We start from the raw sequence: 21147 nt of genomic DNA, 5'->3' as shown, positions 1-21147 counted from the left end.
AAAATCAAACTAGATTTTGAAAGACAAATATAACAAATTTTCACACACATATAAGTGTTTCGTTTTTTTTTTTAATGGGAACGGAGGAGTCGTGAAAATAAATAAATTGGAAAGCTGGCATTTCTTATGCATGGATGGTCAATTGATATCCTTGTTGGTCCATTAAGGACAATTAACAATTGATCAAATTCAATTAAGAACGGTAAATTAGGGTTTTGAAATAGTCAACAAGCAATAGGCTATGGCTGTCACTTAACCGACATGAGATCAAAATAACGAGACAGAATCTTGACCCAATATCAGGGCTGCGTTTGCTTTAATAACATAAATGACTTTTCAAGGCCGCGTTTGGTTTGACTGAATTCTTACGCGAATTTGCCATGTAAATACCAAATATAGAGAGAATTTGGGCGAAAAGCAAACATGCCCTAATTCGAAACACGTTTTTTTAGGTTGGTCGATAGTCCGCCGCCGCATTCTTTAAGTCGTTCGCACTTTCAGAGCCCCGAAGCAACTCGCGCAACTCGGAACGCCTTGAATTGCTGACATTTTTTTCTTTCTCATTTTTCTTTCAATCATTAGTGTCCAAATCAAATAATTTGTTCTCTAGTTTATCTCTCTGGGAGCTCGGTCTCAAGGTAACATATTTCTCCTATATTTGTTTCTCGCAAATCAATTATGTTGAGTGTGTGATTTCTTATTTTATTGATGAATTGGAAATGGGGATGCAGATCGAGCTACCCAAGATTGAAGCATTCTTGTTGAGTTGGAAGATTTTTGGCTTTGCTTAATTTGTCGAAATTTAGATCCGATAGGTTGAGGTGATTCAGAAAATGACGGCATCAATGCAGTTTTGTGCTGTTAAAGCCGGCGGCTGTCTTCTTCAGAAGACTCGCCAGCCATTATTTTCACGGCGAGATAATGATCTTGCGGTTTCTTCGAAGGTGGCGAGTTTTGAGTTGTGTAGAAGAACGAGAGATGTTTGTGGAGGTAGTGCTTTGCGAGTTAGGTGCGAGGGAGGAAGTGTAGACATGCTTGTAAGGAACAAGACTGAGGAGAACCCAAGTTTTGGGGAGATTGAGGCCGAGAATCAACTGACTTGCGTAATGAAGTTTGGTGGCTCGTCATTGGCATCTGCAGAAAGGATGAGGGAGGTTGCTGATCTTATATGTAGCTTCCCGAATGAGAGGCCTGTGATTGTTCTCTCTGCCATGGGAAAGACAACCAACAAGCTCTTGTTGGTATAAATCCATATTTAATGTTTTTGTGTTTTTTTATTTAGTTTTCGAATACCATGGGAATCTTTTGTGACGTTGGCTGCTTAATTACTAGGCAGGAGAGAAGGCTGTTAGTTGTGGTGTTACTAAGGTAGACAGTATTGACGAGTTGAGTTTTATAGAAGAGCTGCATCTCAGGTAAGAAACAATAATTTCTTTGTTTTTATTTGGTAAGGTGTTCATTAATGAAGGAAAAAGGTACAATGAATTCTTCTTGGTTAGCCATTGGCAAATGAATTTTGTAATTACCGTGGTGGGCATCATTTATTTTGTTTAATTGTTTATTTATTTTATACAGGGCAGCTGATGAGCTTGGGGTAGACAGGTCTATCATTACTAGTAAGTATTAATTATGTGCTCAGCGGACAAAATATTGTATGTGTTGGGCAAGAGAATAATTTTGTTTGCGAACAAGGACTTAGGTTGCTTAAGCATATAATGCCATGGTTCAAGAAGCACCTGCTCAATTCACATCCAACATCCCAAAACTCTGTTTCTCTGTTACATCCCTTTACTGTTGTATATGGCATTTTAGTCGCTGGAATTTAGACATAAGCCAACTTGATATTTCTGGAACTTTATTCACTAAAATGAATTCATTGTGCTCACGTTGCAATTGTATGAAGTTAGTTCATTATCTTATTGCCAAGCAATGTTGCAAGAACTAGTGGCATCTCTTATTTCTCTGGTCTTTGTTTGCTCATCTTATTAGTTGATTTACATGTGCTGTTATTGGTGCTTGGGGCTGTGTAATGAAGTGGATTAATTTTGCAGCGCACCTGGAAGAACTTGGGCAACTTCTAAAGGGAATTGCTATGATGAAAGAGTTGACTTTACGTACGAAGGACTACTTAGTTTCATTTGGAGAATGCATGTCTACAAGGCTATTTGCAGCATACTTGAACAAAATTGGTGTTAAAGCTCGCCAAGTATGTTCCTTATCTACCATTCTTTAATCGCATTTATGAGTTAGAGGCCATCGTTACTGATATAGACACACCTATACTTTGAAGAAAGTTGTTGGAATGCAAATATATTGTAATCTCTGTATTATATGTTATTCTATTCTTTCATTTATGGTAAAATCCAATGGAAATTTATAGATAATTAAAGATGTGAACTCTATTTTGCAGTATGATGCCTTCGAAATTGGTTTCATAACCACGGATGACTTCACAAATGCAGACATTTTGGAAGCTACTTATCCAACTGTTGCAAAGATGTTACATGGTGATTGGATTACTGATCCCGCGATTCCAGTTGTCACTGGTTTCCTTGGCAAGGTCTTTACTACTAGCAAGTTTTTTTTTATTCCCCTTGAAATTTTAAAATATCAAAATTAAGATTCTCCTGTAGCTGTTGCATAAACTCTTTCTCATTGTTTTCTTTCTTGGTGATCATTTGACTTTAGGGCCAGAAATCTTGTGCCATTACTACATTGGGTAGAGGTGGTAGTGATTTGACTGCCACGACAATTGGAAAAGCATTGGGGTTGCGAGAGATTCAGGTTGGTGCAGAAACTAAAGTTTTGACTCTGTTGTTAATCAATTAACAAGCTCTTTAGCATCTTTTAGATGTAGATCTTTTGTAATCCTTGAATGTGCTGATAAGCTAATAACAAATGCATGAAGCCATTTCTTTTTCTCGCATTTTGTAGAATTGATGGTTGGGACTACGGTAAAAAAGGGGTTAACAACTCCTGTGCACAAGGCTCCCGCAGTGGGTGGGGTACTGGGGTAGGGGATATGCAGGATGTACGCGGATCTTTCCCTCACATAATATGTGGAGAGAATGTTTCTAGGAATTTAACCTATGACCTCTAGGTTGCACTGCAACTCTACCATTGGGTCACATGTTTGCCAGTGGTTGGGACTAAACAAAATAGAAATTAATCGTTGTGTTACAGGTATGGAAGGATGTCGATGGCGTTTTAACATGTGATCCAAACATATATCCAAGTGCAGAACCTGTCCCTTATTTGACATTTGAAGAGGCTTCCGAGCTTGCTTATTTTGGTGCTCAGGTATAATTGACTTCTCATTTGATTGGTTTTACAGACCATGCGCTATTTGTTTGCTATTTTTATAGTTACTACTTGGCCTAATTTATATTTGTTACTTGATGTATTAAAGTTCTTGCGAGGGATTTTAAGCAATTAAGGTTAATTCAAGGGGTTGGATGATTAGGGCTTGAAAGAACTTTAAATTCTTCAAGGGATTGTGTTTTCTCGAATTTGATATTAATAAATACATTTCCTGTCGATAAACTCTTTTTTTAGAAAAAAGAAAAGAAAGAGAAAGGATAAGGAAAGGATAAAGTAGAAAACCCATAAAGGTTATCTGAATCCTATAGTTCCATTTAATGTTGATGAGGATTCACGATTTCTTACTGCTTTTGGTACCTGACAAACTATATTGGTCTGGCATAATTTGTAAAATTAGATGTACCCATATCCTAAAATGCAGATAAGACTAAAATACGAGGCTTGAGAAGCATTTAACTGGATTATTGAGGTGGAATATGGCTACTAGTCTTGCATTTTCTGTCTAGTACTATGTTTGCTTGACCTGTAGCAATAACCTTGTCTATTGTGCCTCCTTTTATCAGACCTGCAAAATAGATGAAATTTGGTTTTCAAACTGGTAGAAATATGTAATAACCTGATTGTTTATGGATCCCCTGAATAAAGGGGTATGGGAAATGTTGATGAAAGCTGAACATGCACGAGAAAAACAAGGTCAAGTCCTGCAACTAATTCTTTTTCCTTTTCGCAGGTCCTGCATCCTCAATCAATGAGGCCTGCTAGAGAGTGTGACATTCCTGTGAGGGTAAAAAATTCTTATAACCCTAATGCACCAGGAACTGTCATCACCAGGTCAAGAGACATGAGTAAGGTTTGTAGCAGTTTTATTTACCAAAGAATTGTCATGTACTCTAAACAGATTTGATCATTACTTTATTATTTGCAGGCAGTACTAACCAGCATTGTTTTGAAACGGAATGTTACTATGTTGGATATTGTGAGCACTCGTATGCTTGGTCAATATGGCTTCCTTGCAAAGGTAAGAAACCTAGTTTATAAATGCCCTCTGTCCTCTTGGTGTCTGGATTGTTCTTAGACACATAACCCAATGCAGGTTTTTGCAATATTTGAAGACTTGGGCATATCAGTAGATGTCGTGGCTACTAGTGAAGTCAGTATTTCCTTGACTCTGGATCCTTCAAAACTTTGGAGCAGAGAGCTAATACAGCAGGCAAGCGTATGATACCATACTTTTTGTGCTTTGACTGAGCATACTTCTATACCATTCCTCTTTTAGCATTACCTTTTTTTATTGTAGCGGGACCTTTCATTATCCTTGTCCCCCCATTCTTATTTGGTTAACCATCCTCTTTATACAGGAACTTGACCATGTTGTAGAAGAACTAGAGAAGATTGCCATCGTCAATCTTCTTCAACGAAGATCAATTATTTCTCTTATTGGAAATGTTCAGAGGTCTTCGCTGATTTTAGAGAAGGTGTAGTCTTGACACATTTCTCATTTCTTTGATACAGTGCTTTAACTTATTTTAGCAATACTGATCGGGCTCTGTGTGAATGTCTTTATGGCAACTTCTTATGGTTGCCCAAAGTCATACCGATGAACATCAATATCCTTGAGTTGCTGTTCTGGATATATGTCCCTACTGACTTTCACAGATTTAAAAGCACGTGGATTGTATTTTTTTTTCTTAAAATTGACGGAACCTTGATACATACCAATGGGTGGCTATTTCAGGGATTGTTTTGCTGAAGCCTCCATCTTATTTCGTTATGCTTAATTTTTTGTAATCGGTTTCATATTATTATTCCAATGAATTTGATGGCAGGTATTTCGTGTACTTCGAACCAATGGAGTCAATGTTCAGATGATCTCTCAAGGCGCGTCAAAGGTTTCTCTTACTTAATTCTATCATCTCTTCTTTTCGTTCATGTTACTTTAAGCTTGGTAGGGTAATTCAACTTTTGAACCTAACAGATGCCGAGCACTGATAGGTGCTTGTCAATCAGCCCCAATATGGAAAAAAAAAAAAACAGCCCTGAAATTTCAGATGTTCTCTTGAAACCTTAAAGCATATGATATTTTGGAATCCACCACATCTAGAATTTGTGATCATATACCCAAAAAATTTCCAACTGAAATATTAAAACAGTTTCTTGTGTGTTCCAGATGACTGTTTTGTACCATGTAACCTGTCTAATAGATGTTGATACAGCTTTCAGACTGAGATTTGGTTGTAAAAATTGGCTTTACTGTACTTGAGCTAGTCACATTTTGGTTTTACCTTTGCTTGTTAGGTTAACATCTCAATGATCGTAAATGACGACGAAGCAGAGCAGTGTGTGAAGGCACTTCATAATGCCTTCTTTGAGAGTGATGTTACTGAATTAGATCAGGAACTCGGATCCGAGAATGGTTCTGTGTCAGCATCATCAAATGGTCATTGATGAGCATCCACTGGGCTTCTCCAGTGAATATATACGTTTTGCTTAGTTAATTTATGATTAAGGGAAACTTTGGTTCCCGTCTTTGTGATAGCAGCAAATGAAGCTTGCTATCTGAATCGGGCATCAGATATGAAACCATGTATCTCGATGGCTTAGTTTTGACTTGGGTTAATTCTTTCTTGAATTTTTAATTAATTGCCAACAATCTAATTTAATAATATAAACTTAATATGCTCTTCTTCTCTCTCCTAGCTTCTTCGAAGTAGCTCAAATTTTCTCTTGATAATCCTTGTAATGAAAATATAGCTTGGAATTGGTGTTATTGCTCATATCAGTAAAGAAAGGAAGGAGCAGCTAGTAAAGAAATGAAGGAACAGCTTAGTAGATAAGGAGTTTTAACAAGATAACATAATATGATTAGTTTTTTGGGTCTAAAAGCGAGGAGCGAGGATGATAGGTCTTGAAGAGCAAATCCGTGTTGTTCCTCTTGTGGTTTACATGGAATCTATCAATTGGAAAGTATAAAACTCTCCATCACGTCCATAATAAGATTAATTATATATTTTTCATTATTGTAAAAATTGAATAAATTCATAAAAAACAATCATTTCACACTTCACAGCTTAATGTTTTTTTAGTTTATATAAGTATGATCAGAGAAAAATCATTTTTTTTTATTTATTAAATAACAAAAAAAATGACTTGAAGAATGTATTACACACTGGAATAAAATCATAAATAAACGACCGAAACCCGGAACCCGCTAACAGCAAAAAGGCTTCAGTTTTCTAGGGTTTTTTACACAGACATGGCCTCCACGATAGACTTCCGCAAACTTGACGAAGGATTCGGCGGCAAGACCTACAAGCGAAAGCGTCAGGAATCCGAAGCCTCAATCACCATAACCAGAAACGATGGCGCCTCTGCTGCCGACATGGAAATTGACGTTGATACGATTCCGCCGCTGGCCAAGCGTTCAGCTCTTCCTTCTGCAGACAACCCGGACAAGCCCGCCGCCTCCTTGGGAAATCCGAGCTACGACGGCGTGATTGCTGGAAAGGTGTCGGGGCGGAAGTGGAAGCAGCCGCGTACGCATCGGGCATCTGCGAAGCACGTGAGCGTGAAGGGGAAGAGCTTGGAGGAGAGAGAGAGGGAGAAGGAGATAAAGAAAGCTTACAAAGAGAGGATTAACGAGCTGAAGGAGGAGATCCGGCAGAACAAGATCGAGAAGAGGAAGAAGAGGGAGGAGAGGGAGAAGAAGAAGAAGGAGAATATATTGAGGTCAGGGACTAAGTTGCAGATCATCTCTAACCCCAAGACTTTGCAGAAGATCTCCAAATCGAAGCAGAAGAAGTTGCTCAAGGTTGTCCCCAATGAGCTTCTCAACAAGAATAAGAAGAAAAAGTAGGATGAAGACTCTTTGGTTTCTCCTGGGAAATTTTGTTTGGTGTTTTGAACTTTGATTATGCAATGTAGAAGTTTCATACATTTGAAAACTTCATCTTTAACAAATTTCGAAATTCAATTTTGCTGTCAATTGCATATTTTTATCTGTTATGCTAAGTTGCTCTTTAAATTACTTCTCCATTGAATGATGAAAGTAACAGGTTATCAACGCAAAAATTCTGATCTTGTTGAGTTTGAACTTTGAACTCACCAGTAATCCTTACACGAGCAGAAACCATCTTTGAAATGATGGAACCTGTTGGAATCCCTGACTGTGATTTCCCTTTGGACGATTTTCGATATCACCTTGATTGCAGCATGGCAGTCGGTACAAGCTCGCAAGTTTTTCATTACCAGTATTGGCGACCCTTCCGGCGTGCTGATCAGAGCGAACGCAATTGCTAAGCGTTCGCTGTGATACTTGAGAGACTCAATTTTAATTTCCTCTGCTACATTGTGAAGGGAACAGTTGCTATCAGGCTTGTAGCCTTCCTTCTCCATCAGCTCAGTCAAAGAATCGATCTTTTGAAGGATCTTATCCATCTGAGTATGGTCCTTATCATTTGCTGCAAATACATGGATTTTGTGTTTAATTTCAACCCAGCTATAAGCTGAAATCTTCTTCACTCTACGTTCCCTCATTGCCTTCTTCACCTTGGAAACATTCTCCCACTCACCTACTGAGGCATACATATTAGACATGGTAAGATAAGGGGCAGCATCTCCAAGCTCTTTCATGTTGAACAGTTGGTCCGCTGCTTTCTTGGCCAATTCATGATTCTTGTGAATTCTACATGAGCTCAAAACTGACTGCCACATAATCTCGTCTGGATCAAATGGCATTTCAGCCATCAACTGTTCTGCTTCATCAAATCGACCACTCCGTCCTAAAGCATCAACCATAGAAGCATAGTGTTCCCTCTTAGGAACAAGACCATAGATTCGGGTCATGGACTTGAAATATTCCAGTCCTTCTTGAACCAGCCCACAATGGCTGCAAGCAACAAATATACTAACAAAGCTAGCTGAATTAGGGTGAAAACCTGACTGGATCATTTCTTCAAAGGTTTTAATGGTAGCTTTGCCATCTCCGTTTTGAGCATAGGCTGAGATGAGGGCATTCCATGAGACTATATTCCTCACTGGCATCTCTTCAAAAGTCTGAATTGCATCTTTCATGGAACCACATTTGGCATACACATCCAGAAGTGCACTTCCAGAGTGTACATATGACATGAATCCTGATCTGACTACAGAAGAATGTAACTGTCTCCCCAATGAGAGTGAAGCCAAATTTGCAGAAGCTTTCAGGATTGTTGCATAAGTAGCCGGGTCTGCAGCCACATCGGTTATACGCATATCGACATACATTTTCACACCTTCCTCATAAAATCCGTTCTGAACGTAACCTGAAATCATTGCTGTCCACGGAACTGTGCTTCTGCAGGCCAAATCAGTGAATATCATTTTGGCTTCCTTAAATCTACCACACTTGGCATACATATCAACCAATGAATTCTCAACATGAATATCCAAAATGGCTGTCGTAAGAATGACCTGTGCATGGATTTGTTGACCAATTTGCAGGTTTATTGTATTTGCTGCCATGCTCAACATAGTTGGAAAAGGGAATTGCCTCCGATCAAAATTTGTTAACACTAATTCGCGGAAAAGCTTAAGTGCCTCTAGAAGCTGCCCCTCCCAATGATAGGTCGTGATCATTACATTGTAAGAAACACCATCCACCTCTGGCATCTCATCAAATAGTTTTCTAGCTTCAATCGTGCAATTATTCTTTGAATAAAAATCCAGCAATGCATTTCCCACGAACACATTAAGGACAAAACTAGTCTTCATGGCTAAAACATGAATTTGCTGCCCCAGAGCCAAGTTACCTAATCCAATGGCAGCACTTAAAGCCGCTGAAAAAGTGAAATCTGAAGGCTTGAGATCCAAATGTCGCATTTCTAGGAGAAATCTTATTGTATCTTCATATAATCCATCATTGGCAAGCCCTGTCATCAAGGTATTAAAAGTTACAGTATCCCTTTCATCCATTTCCGCAAAGACCCGGCTAGCTAAATCAAGTAGCTGAATTTTGCAATAAGAATTAACCAAACCATTGCAAACGATAAGGTTTGAGTCAAATCCCAGTTTAACGACACAAGCATGAACTTGAAGTAACTCCTTGGCCAACTCAGGCTCATTGCATCCTGACAAAAGAGTAGTAAATGTCACAGAATCCAGCTCCCTGTCGCACCTCCAAGAATCTCGAAAAAGCTTAAACGCTTCTCGAAACTGACCACTCTGTGAAAATCCTCCAATCATGATCGTCCATGTCACCGGATTTCGTTCAAGCATGCCATCAAACAACTGCTTAGCATATCCAAGGTTGCCCGACTTCACGTAGCCAGCTATCATCATATTCGTAGAGACTGTGTTCTTGTGAGGCGTTTGATCGAACAGTTTACGGGCTTTATATACTTCACCCCTTCGAAGTAAATTCTTGAGCAGGAAATTGAAGCGGCATGTGATGGGATCAAAACCCGTTTTGACGATCTGGGCATCAACGAAACTTTGAACATTTTGGAGACGAGGAGATGCTGTTCTTGGAGGTTGAGAAACTCTTAGAGAATGAAAATCCTTTAGTGGATTGGTCGTTTTGAAGGCTGGTTTCATAGGAGATCGAGATGGTGCTGGTGCCTACTTCTTAAAAGTGGCGCTCGTCGGTCTAGGCGCCAATAACGCACGTTCGCAAGTTAATTATAGGTTTTGGTTTTTTAATTTTTGTCGTTTAATGGGCTTAAATATGGGCTTTTCGGTGAAGCTGTGCAACTGCCCCATGAAGGCCCAATAAGGAAAGAAATAGCCCACAGCATTCATCTCGTTTGCTTGCATTCTGGAATATGTTGCACTGGTTCACTGGAATGCAAATCTCACGTTTTATTTTTCAGATTTTATGTTTAACCAGAGTATCCCATACATAACCCCACAACATTTAAGGTTTCCCCTCATTAAACCTCAATGTAAGCAAGCAATGGTCACATAGATGAAGCAAGGTAGGAGAAGCTTTCAGGCATAGTTGTGGGAGCAGATCATGATGGCTAACCATTGTGGTGTATGGACGTGTGATCGATGCCAATAACAAAGGTACGGATTTCCATCGGAGCTAGTTCTACAACCAGTTTTGTAGGATCAACTGGTCCACCCCTTATCGCCTTGGCCTCCTCGCCCGGAGAACCTTCTACTTTCCAGACAAGCCTCTTCTTCTCCATGTCCAGTCTTTCTTGATTCGCTGATAAGCTCATCTCCGTGGCTTTGGAAATCTAAATAACAAAGGAAAGCAGAAAAAATTATCGTTGGGAAGAAAATAAGAGCCAAGGGAGAAGATGTGTTGGTAAATAGAGTAGATAATTCAAACCTTCTTGCCGGGGAACAACTTCTTCAGTTCCACATTTGCCATTCCTGAAAGGTCACTGTCCTCTCCAATCTATTGCAGGAAACCAAAAAGATATATATACTCACAATTTTAGATGGTGAAAAAATCATATTGGATGGTAAAAAGACAATTCTGTCAATCTGTGGTCCAAATATAATTTTATCTTAGACGAACGGGGAACGTATTGATATATGTCTACATGACGTGTAAAAACATGCCAAAAATTCTGTGGAATATTATATGAGAATGCTGAATGGAAGAAATTAAAAAGTTAAGAACCTCATATAAATGCGCTAAACGGAGGAGAAAGCTTCCGTCCTCATTGAGCACCTATTTGATGCAGAGGAAGAGAAATTCAGTTAGAAAGGGAAAGAGAACTCCAGCGAGCTTGTAAGTCATCGTTTGATATCAAAATAGAGGAGTGGACATTAAGATACCTTTAACATGTTCGAAAATTTTCAGGATAAACTTATGGAAACAAATATCACAGTGAAAGATGGATAAAAATTCCTTTATCAGCTATGGAAACTCAGGTACCTGGAGAGTTATAATTGCGACATTTTCAGGTAAGCTATATGAGGAATCAATCCCTGAGAACATGGAGACGTGTGAGCTTGTCCAGTTATCTCCATCCTGAACAAGTAGAATTCACCTTTTACGTAAACAAATCAGAGTAATGAAAAAAGAGCGTTTTCCCGCTTCTAATTATTTCTAAAAAATCTCCTCTGCTAATTTCACCTCTTCGGCAAATGCTAGCAGGAGTGGGGAATAAATCTCCTGTCCAAAGGAGCGGCGCCACTTTGCACCTTTTCCTAGGGGATCGATTCTGTAGTAATATTTTCCTTGAACCTGCAGAAGCCATGATAAGTTATAAATAGTTGCTACAATTGCTAGTGATAATAAATCATATACCATACTTGAGGAATTAAAGATGCCTTTACGAGCCATTGAAGTCAATTACGAATTGTAAAATAGCTCTTCACTTCAGTAAAATAAATCAGGAAAGGCCCATGGATATTGTCATAGAGCTAGCAACCCTTGGATTGAAGCATGGAATAGCAAATTTGAGGAAAACGACCATAATGTCATGAACTTCCTTTTTTAAAATTCATGATAACAAAGCTTTACTTGTGCTTTCAATAAGATTGATGGTGTGAGGATAAAATAGTAGAAATGCAATTTGTTCAGGGAGAAGTAAAGATAGCTAGAGAATCAGTAATTTCTGAAAAGAGTTCCAGATAAGGTGACATGTGCTCACTGTCAACCCTGTGCATTCATCACGAACACAGACTGTTTCATTTAGAGCCTCATCAACGCCCCTGGAATCATCAAGTACCAGTCTCCTGCATGACACAGTGAATCCGAATTACAGATCAAGCTCACAATCTATGATGCTGTAATAAAAAGCTACAAGCTTTCAATAAAAATACAAGAAACAAAACAAGGATGCTTGTAAGGCGGTCCCAACCCACATCGTTGCTGTAATAGCAAATCTATAATCGGCCATTTTTATCTGTGTGAGGTGACATGTTACCTGTGGAGCATCAGCTCTATTTGTCCATCCACTATGCTAGATCCTCCAAGAGCACGATCAACCAGAACCGAAAATTCTTTTTTACTATCTTGAATGTAAATCCCAAGATTAATCTGAATAGCCAAAATGAAACCATATGTTTAGAGCGGGAGAAGTTTAGAAATTGAACTTAAAATTGTTTTCAAATAGCCAAGATTAATAAAGAAACATATGAATACGTTACAGCCAACCACAGGAAGATTACATCCAGAACAACCAAATTTCTCTCATAAACCAAATTGCCTTTCTATGAACGGGGGAAAAAGAAATTTAACCTCCTATAAACTATAGTTAAAAGAACATATATTTTGCTTTGCATTATGCACATTAGATATCATTTTAAGTATTGATAATAAATTAAAAGAAACATACTGGGTAATAGTTTCCAGCAACAGGTTGGTTCACTTCAAGTTCCCAGTCTGTTCTAAAATCACGAATCTGCAAAAGATATGAATCCTTAGAATATTAATTGCTGACTTAGAAACTGAAAATTTGCAAAGATCAGATATTCCATCTTTCACTTAAACAAATTCAGGCAAACAATCAACCCAACCATAAAATAAAGATCAAGAACAAAATGCAGCATATGCTACATGGCTACTTGCCCTTCTGATAAAATCGCGTCCATTAGAATCCGTGTAGAATGTTTTGTTGCTTTCCATGTTAGTTGTAATTTGGGTTGCAACTTCTTTGCCAATTCCATCGTCAAGGGGAATAGGCCCAACCTGATATTCCAGATAAGACAATGCATAAGGCAGAATATATAACATTGTGATGTTCAACACAAAAGATCCAAAAATTTAAGCAACTTCTAAATTGTCAAAATTGGAATGAAAAAGATATGCTAATCTTTCATCACTCAGATACCAACTCCAAAAATAGGATTGAGCTAGTAAGCTTACAATAAACTCAACTTCAACATGCTCTTTTCCCTTGTATAGTCTGGTGATCTGCCAATATGTTAAATGTAACAAAAGGACAGTTAGAGACCTGGAATATCTAATAATTGCTTTGTGAAACAATTTTAACTTCATTATACTTTTGAAACAAATAACTAAAAGTCTTGCAGAGTTCTCTAAGGCTGCTAGCTAGAGCAGGATAATGAGTTGTTTTTTCAATCACACAAAATGTGATAAAGATTGAAAATACATAGCAAAAACAATTTTTAATTTAGTAAACAAGATCTCGCATCTAACTTCTCAAATTTAGATTTAACCATCCAGTGTAATTGTCACTTTCTTTAGAATTTTTGTACAATGCCATGAAGATAATCTCCAATGAAACCGATCGTGAAAGTTTGTAATGGAAAACATTAAACAGGGATAGCAAACATGCGACGAGCAAGGTACCTGGTATATCCATCTATTGACTTGTTGATGGACTTCATCTACTACTGTTCCACGCATAACAGTCAAAGGCACCTGAAATTAAGGAATAATGTATAATTAGAGCTATCATGATTTCTTTTTCCCTTTTGGCATCAGACCGGATTAAATAAGCAACAGCTCACCTCTCCTTCAGGCTTTATGGAAAATGTGCCATTCGGACGGAAGATATATGCTCCAGCACTCTTGATAATATAACCACAAGTTATACAAAGAACAACTTGGAAAGCAATTATTTAATAATTATTATGAGATCAGGTTAGGTGAGAGTCAAGAGTAGAAATGATTAAATTCCAAGAGGAATTTTGAACGCATGTACCTGAGGAGATTTCTCATCTAAAGTTCCATTATATCCACAGTAGAAACTGAAGGACTGTTCAACAGATTCGTCAACCTTCAAAGTTATGAATAAGCATTAGCTACACATTACACATTTTCTGTGTTTTACACTCGTCCATTCTACTATTTGCACATGTAAAAAAATAGATCAAAGGAAAGCTATTAAATGATCATAAACACTTAAACTTAACATTTAACAAAATAAAACTACGAGGCTATGTTTGCAGGGAAAATAAGAATCAAATCACCAGCAGAAAATTAAGCATGTAACCATCAATAAAGTGCAACTATTAAGTACAGAATTGATGATTGTACCAAGATTTTGCTATTATTATAAATCATTCGGCCTTGATCCACAGAAAAGTTGAGCTTCAACTTTCCTTGACCAATTTCAATATTAGATTTTTCACCTCTGTGGAAATTGTGCACAGATGATTTGGTTGAAAGAACACCTGCAATTGGGAGAAGTAATAATTGAAACAACTAGATGACTCGAAAAGCTGGAGTGAAAGTTTGTTCAGCTTGGTAGGATTAGTTAACCTGCTCCTTTGGCACTTGAGATAGTATAAGTGCTAAAACCAAGAGGAGGAACTGAGACTGGAAATGCAAGCCAGTACTTGGGTGTCTCATCAGGGATCCGACCCAAGTATGCTTGGACGTGGTAATTCCTTAGGCTCGCATGGACATTGGTCAGAGGAATAACTTGTGATTCAATTTCTCTTCCCTCAGAATCACGCACGGTAAAATCTTCGTTGATAACCTACAGTCGGTACGTTAGTCCTCATTAGCAGAGAAATCAAATAACAAAGCCAATAGCTTTATTCTAGCTATTCGTTGGGCTGTTCCTCAAATAGCCATTCTCAAGAGTACGCCATCTCCATCGACATAACCATGCGCAGTTCAGTACAGACAATATACATTACAGCACTATCACAAAGACCACATGGTAGTACTCACAGGAATTTGAACCACATCTTCTCTCTTCCATCCAAGAGCATTGTAGACCACAATAATCTACAAATGGAAAGACACCATAAATTATATATCTCATAGGGGAATAAGGAGTCTTGGTTTACTCGCACCTACCAAGTTTTTCTGAGGAGACAGATTGATTTCTGATGGAGGACAATAGCTTATATTCAGAAGCGGGCACTGAGAAAAATCGAAGTGTACAGTTCAGACATTAGCTGGAATCCCCCCGCCCCTCCCCGGTCCACCCCCCCCCCCCCCCCCCCCCCCCCCAAGGGAAAAAAAAGAAATGGGAAAGGAAAACAAAGAAACTAAAAATAATACCAGAGTTCATTTAACTTCTAAGTCATAAAAGCATGTATATATTGTAAGCATATATGTGTTGAAGAAGTCAGTGAAGTAGATGACAGAAAAGCCTTATCCAGACTTTATTTAGAATGCATGTGCAACACGAGAGCTGTACTAGAGCAGAGCCAAGCCGAGCTTTGGCATTTCAGGCTCGGTTCGGCTGATAAATGTACAAGGCTCGAGCTCGGATCGATATAATCAAGCTCGATTTTACCTTGATTAAGTTCGCCTATAAAAACATCCTTGCGAGTTCAAACTCAATCTTGAAATCAGCCTTAAAAACTAATATGTATATTTTTAAAAAAAATATGTACTTAACTACTTATAATAGGAATTACATTAACAAAATGTATCAATACATAAATGAATGCAAATATAATCAAGCTCAGCTCACAATTTCTTGATCCGAATATTGATGAATTCGAATTCGAATTCAAGCTCGAATGTTAATCTAACTCAACCAAAAATTTGAACCCACGAGCTCAGTTAAACTCTAACTCGAGCCCAAACTGTTTGCTAAGGATACGGTTTGTATGCAGCCCTATACTAAACTACTCAAAGCGAATGAAGCACCAAGCAAAGTTTAAGAAAATAAAAGAAGTGACACTTTGACTGAAACTGTCAAATCGATGACCTACCTTAGTTATAAAAATTATATCAAGGATTTATTATGAAAAGATATTAAGATAGATTTGTCTTCTGATTATAAAAAATTCTTCAAATACTAATTTTACAAAACTGTGAAGGTTCCTCTAAAGCTCTTACAGAAACACACATAATAAAGCTTGGTGCACTATAGAAATTAAAGTTCCCCAAATGGAAAATAAATACATTCAAAACTGGTGTACACAGACAACAAGAACCAGAAATAATGGTAGAAGGGGAAAATGCTGAAAGAAGAAATGAAGTCTTCTAATCAGTATCAACAAACAAGGACCTGACCATTAATCTGAAAAAAGGACCAAAAACAAAAATGAAGCATAAATGGCAGAGGGGCACAAAGGTTCCACGATATTTTGCCTGTTGGAATTTCACAGAAGGTTTCTGACATCCGATGTACGGTGTTGACTCTGCCAAGCAAGCAAGTGAATATGCAACTAACTGTTCAGCCTGCAAAAAGACAAGAAATGGATAACATTTCATCCATAGTGGAAAGGGAAAATATTCCCAGAAAATTTTGACGGTCAACCAATTCGCACCACACTGTAGCCTATGGACAGTCGTTTTGCATAATCATTTGCCACGTGCTGCTTTTCCGTCCCAGTAACTGCATCATGATGTTGAGCAATTGCTAAAGCATCTGCTAATGAGTCTGTGCTAATCCCTTTTCTGCTTCTTCCTCCAAAAAACTCCAGCTGTCTTGCTGCCTAATTACAATTGGAAGCATGTCAATATCGTAGTTTGAAAACTATTTTCAACTGCAATATAACTTGTAAATGAGTTTAATAGAATGGGACGAAATATACCAAATAGTAGCCACTCATCATCCTAACATATCGTTTCAGCGCAGATCTGCTTGTAAAGTATCCAGTCCAGTATGCATTTACACGGTCTGCATAACTGGTCTCACGCATGATTTGTCTAATTAGAGTGGTTCAATTCAAGAAAATAACTACAAAGCTTACAATAATATTCAATATTGAACCCACGGAAAAAAGTCTTCAGTCTTTACAGGCCATGATTCACTTGTAGCATATTTTGCATCGGTGTATATGGATGGTGTGGAGTACAGAGCATTAACACGCCCATCCTGAAAGTATCAAGACCAGACAACTTAGAAGTAGTTAGAGCCATAGAATACACAAATTGCTAAGAGAAAATATGAGATGCAAAATCACGAGGCATAACAATTGCATTTGCACAAAACATAGTGCTGGAATACAAAAAATAGCAATCAAAGCAATGTAGCAATGAGGCAACTGGAACTGCCCCGAAAATTCATATATCTACCACCAAATGCACTTCACTGACTTAAGCGAACTCCTCGACACAAACACTTCTGACATCTAAACAGTGAATCCCATGTTGAACTGGAATGGAAGTTATGAGTGCAATGAGAAGACTAATATTTCTATGAAGCAGCTTGCACTTTTTAGCATATTCTTACACTATTGTTGCAAGCAGTTATTGGCAGGCATTATCAGCAGTTAAATGCTCATAAGCTAAAGTGATACCTTGAGAGACCAAAAGAAGAAAAAAAGAAAAAAAGAAAAAGATAACTTTGTCCTGGAAGCATTGATCAAGATATTGATAAAACCAATGCTCATTTAACCACGTTTTTGAGGAAACCATAGGATGACAATCATAACCAAAATCAGCAAATAAAACCCAATAGACAGATATTTTTCATAGCGCTTACCATGTTTACATAATGAATGAACTTGTCCATCTGTCGGAACCACGAGTTTGCATACTGATACTTAAAATCTGTACCCATGGTCCACATTACATGATTTGTTCGAGTTATGTTAGCCTGAGAATGAATAATCAATGTTAGCCACAACTTACAAAGGGGGACCGTTGTGGAAGAAAGTAGAACTTCTTTTGAGTGCTAATTTTATTATTCAATTATACATAGGCCTTCACAGAACCAAAAAGTGTCAGGGCGAAGGGCTTCATAGATCCAAAAAAGAAAAGGCTTATTATCCTGGCAAAAGGAGATTCATTGTGATTTACCTGAGCTAGAGCAGCGGCAACAAAATCATTGACTCGTTCAGCAACATTATAATCGAACAAATCAATGTCATCCTTCAATGCAATGAGAGGAAAAAATTAGCTCCACAAACGAGTGTATGTGCAGCAATTAATCAATTTGTTCATATGTCTTACTTGAATCACAGGGGAGGGATCACTGACTTCGAAATAGAAGTCACCAGTAGGAGGCTCGTAGTTTTCAGGAAATGCACCGGCAAAAATCTGCAACCGTGACAAACAAAGATAATGCTTACTCTGCGAAAATATTTTCCCCTAGGCAATCAATGAAAAGTGCACGAAGAAATAAAAATGCTAATCATCGCAATGCACACATGCGTGAAACTGTAAATATGTGTTCAGCAGCAGCAACAGAAAAAATGAAGATACATCATCCGATGCCCTTCACCTGTGAAGATGAACCAAGACTCTTTGAACCGCGCCACACAACTTCAAGGCTTTTCTCATTTTTACGCTTAGTTCTATCTTGGTAGTCTATCCGGCCAAAGAAAAGGGAGTCAAATCCAACCTACAAAAAGATTAGTTATGCTTCCAACCGGTTAACAATTAAACTAATCTAACCGGTTAACAATTAATGAAATTAATATTTAGGTTGAAAAATGTCTTGAAAGTGAACAATTACTTCAGCACCCAACAAGTAAGCCTGCACAGCAGAATGTCCAAAAGGATCAATTTGCCAACCAATTCTTGGAGTCACGCCAAACTCTTCCTTGATAAACCGATGCCCAAGGGTTGTCTGATCTATCATGTCAATGTAATGTGTCACTGCCTCATCATGCATGCACATACCCCCATTGCTGCAACCCCCACATATAGTGATCCAACATCAAGAAAAAGAATTAGCAATGTATTATTAATCCTAACAATTCTCAAGGAAGGAAAACACAAATATTAGTGAAAAAAATCAATGATGGTCACATTGTACTTTACATTAACTCTAGTTGACCTGATGTGACAAGCTGCTTGACTTTGTTCTGCATAGCCTCGCTCTGATCTCTCCACCATCTCTGGAAAAATGCCTGCGTAATCAAGTGATCACAATATTCAAAATCTCGGCAATCAAACACAGCATAACTGACTAAAAAAACCATTTAAAGAAAAAATGCACAAAAAGAAAGAGCGAAATGAAACCTGTTCAACATAAATGAACTTCCGATTCTGGTCTGCCAACAACGCAGGTATGACAGAATCCAATACGTTTTGCACACAAGCCCCCTACAGTTGAATACAAGCAACAATCAGAAGATTGGCCCCATCAAATTAACCTAGATATACATGTATGTATAAGTAATGTAGAATTGGAGAGGAAGAGGAAGACCTGGATAGAATTGTTGGAACCAACATAATACTGGTCCACGGTCTTGAGCCAACCAACATCGTCGTGGGTGTGAGCGACCAAGTGGACATTGAGCTTCCCAGGAACTATGGAGTGTGAAGTATTATAGACCATGTACTTGGACTCCCCGTATGAAACTAACCATAATAGAATAGCCAAAAAGAAGCAAACTTTGACCTCCATTAATGGAAACCCAATTAAAGAAGGCTCCTCCACCCACCCAACCACTTCTCGCAATGTTATTTCAGTGGTTCTAGATTTCAAAGGAGTTGAGAAGTGAAGATTCAACAGTAAGCAAAGTGAGCTTTGTATTTTGCCAAGGCTCGACAGGGGTACACCTCTCCCACTCACATCAAGACCTCGAAGATTGAAAGATGACTCAGACTGACCCACTTCTTTCCCTTTATTCATCGTAGCATTTGTTTTTTCTTCGGATAAATCCGATTTAGCAAATCCGTAATACGCTTTTGCTTTGCTAAAAAGATTCGCATCTGGTTTCACGCTCTTCTCCTCACCACCTTTGTTATGGTGATAAGTAGAAGGGACGACAAGTAGAACGACAAGACTCCTCCTCTCTTAACATATTTCCTATTTTACTCAGCATCTCTATTAACAACGACTATTTCAAAATAATTATAAATAATTTAAGTACAATGTCGGAGGGGATGATCTGATCTGGTGGGTATGGACATTTTCTTGTTAGACGTGAAGTATCAAATAATTTCTACTCTTGAATTATCAAAACGTACAACAACCATATATGCCTGCGAATCTGCGATCGATGTTGATATCTAAGAAAAAAAAGATATTGAGAATCAAAAACCTTGGACAATGCGCTCTACCGGCTGAGCTGCTAAAACAACAACTCTGTTGGTAATGGATCGACTTTTTGATTTTTGATTGTGTCGCAGAGATGAGATGCGGCCCAATGGGCTTCTCCTTTCTTAAGTTTGAGTTTTCTATGGAAGTTCTTATCCTCATCAGGCCCACTCTTTCCCTTCAAAACAAACAAAACGGAAGTCTGAATTCACCCGCCAAACGATTAATCTATTATCTTTACACCACTTTTTAAAAATGAAAAATTTACACACAAAATTGTAATGAATATACCAAAATACCCTTGTTTTGTACAATTTTAGGAATGAGTTTTGTTAAATTTACACACAAATTAACCACAACTCAATATTCTCCTCTCTCACCGATTTCATCATATCCAAACGACTGCTCTCCCCATTTGTACACAGCTGAATCGGCAATATTCTCTATCTCACTTGAATCGGCAATCGACAATCATGGAATTACAAGCCCTAACCTAATCCCTAGAAGCTCTTTGAACGGCACCGTATAGAAGGGACTGAAGGAGAAGGAAAAGCACTTTGAGACTCGGAGTGAGTAGAAAAGAAGCGGGAGCAACAGTGTCCATAATTTACCAAATATAATAAAAAAAATATTGGCAGATGCGTTTTGAAAATTGAAACAATCGTGCTTGACTGCTTGTACGAATTTTCCTTTTTTCGTGGGTCATATAAACAGACGTGAGACAACCAGATGACTCTAACGATTTTTGTAATTAACGTAATATTGTATGATGAAATCAGTGAAAGAATAGAATATTGAGTTGTGGTTAATTTGTGTGTAAACTTAACAAAATCATTTCTAAAATTGTACAAAACAAAGGTATTTTGATATATTCATCAAAATTTTGTGCATAAACTTAGAAATTTTTGATGTAAATTTATCATGTTTTAAAAATTGTGTAAAGATAATAGATTAGTAGTGTGTAGATAAAATTTTTCTACGACGAAACGGGGGCTTAAATTTGTTACGTACGCGT

General features: G+C 38.0%; 4 protein-coding genes across 5 annotated transcripts; 2 read left to right on the top strand and 2 right to left on the bottom strand.

The window, feature by feature from the left end:
• The first annotated feature begins 439 nt into the window (after positions 1–439).
• Positions 440–6011, top strand: LOC119997638 (aspartokinase 2, chloroplastic-like). 2 transcript variants are annotated; one of them, XM_038844781.1, is made up of 14 exons: positions 440–638; positions 732–1241; positions 1333–1415; positions 1576–1616; positions 2052–2206; positions 2411–2560; positions 2689–2784; positions 3184–3300; positions 4052–4171; positions 4247–4339; positions 4415–4531; positions 4680–4796; positions 5148–5210; positions 5617–6011. In XM_038844781.1, the coding sequence occupies exons 2-14, from the start codon at positions 834–836 to the stop codon at positions 5764–5766; spliced, it is 1710 nt and encodes a 569-aa protein (XP_038700709.1). In that variant the 5' UTR covers positions 440–638; positions 732–833; the 3' UTR covers positions 5767–6011. The 2 variants fall into 2 exon arrangements, with proteins under 2 accessions (XP_038700709.1, XP_038700708.1); XM_038844780.1 differs by having other exon boundaries at positions 4415–4537.
• A 497-nt stretch (positions 6012–6508) lies between these two features.
• Positions 6509–7310, top strand: LOC119997639 (protein PXR1). Its single transcript, XM_038844782.1, has one exon. It carries the CDS (start codon positions 6575–6577, stop codon positions 7172–7174), a length of 600 nt encoding a protein of 199 aa, XP_038700710.1. The 5' UTR covers positions 6509–6574; the 3' UTR covers positions 7175–7310.
• Positions 7311–7387: 77 nt separating this feature from the next.
• Positions 7388–9967, bottom strand: LOC119997637 (putative pentatricopeptide repeat-containing protein At2g01510). Its single transcript, XM_038844779.1, has one exon. The coding sequence runs from the start codon at positions 9889–9891 to the stop codon at positions 7420–7422; it is 2472 nt and encodes an 823-aa protein (XP_038700707.1). The 5' UTR covers positions 9892–9967; the 3' UTR covers positions 7388–7419.
• Positions 9968–10134: 167 nt separating this feature from the next.
• LOC119997636 (probable alpha-mannosidase At5g13980) lies at positions 10135–20119 on the bottom strand. The gene is made up of 29 exons (XM_038844778.1): positions 19296–20119; positions 19109–19192; positions 18908–18996; positions 18600–18774; positions 18366–18485; positions 18095–18181; positions 17942–18013; positions 17625–17738; positions 16915–17015; positions 16732–16825; positions 16465–16632; positions 16286–16375; positions 15035–15100; positions 14906–14962; positions 14489–14708; positions 14264–14400; positions 13929–14003; positions 13735–13794; positions 13574–13645; positions 13127–13174; positions 12830–12949; positions 12597–12662; positions 12186–12298; positions 11910–11994; positions 11390–11500; positions 11189–11284; positions 10931–10981; positions 10634–10702; positions 10135–10538 (listed from the first exon to the last, which is right to left on the bottom strand). The coding sequence occupies exons 1-29, from the start codon at positions 19722–19724 to the stop codon at positions 10317–10319; spliced, it is 3291 nt and encodes a 1096-aa protein (XP_038700706.1). The 5' UTR covers positions 19725–20119; the 3' UTR covers positions 10135–10316.
• Between the last annotated feature and the right edge of the window lie 1028 nt (positions 20120–21147).

The sequence above is a fragment of the Tripterygium wilfordii genome, chromosome 4 (assembly GCF_013401445.1).
Source record: "Tripterygium wilfordii isolate XIE 37 chromosome 4, ASM1340144v1, whole genome shotgun sequence".
Lineage (NCBI taxonomy): Eukaryota > Viridiplantae > Streptophyta > Magnoliopsida > Celastrales > Celastraceae > Tripterygium > Tripterygium wilfordii.
This window is presented reverse-complemented; position numbering and strand designations above follow the sequence as displayed.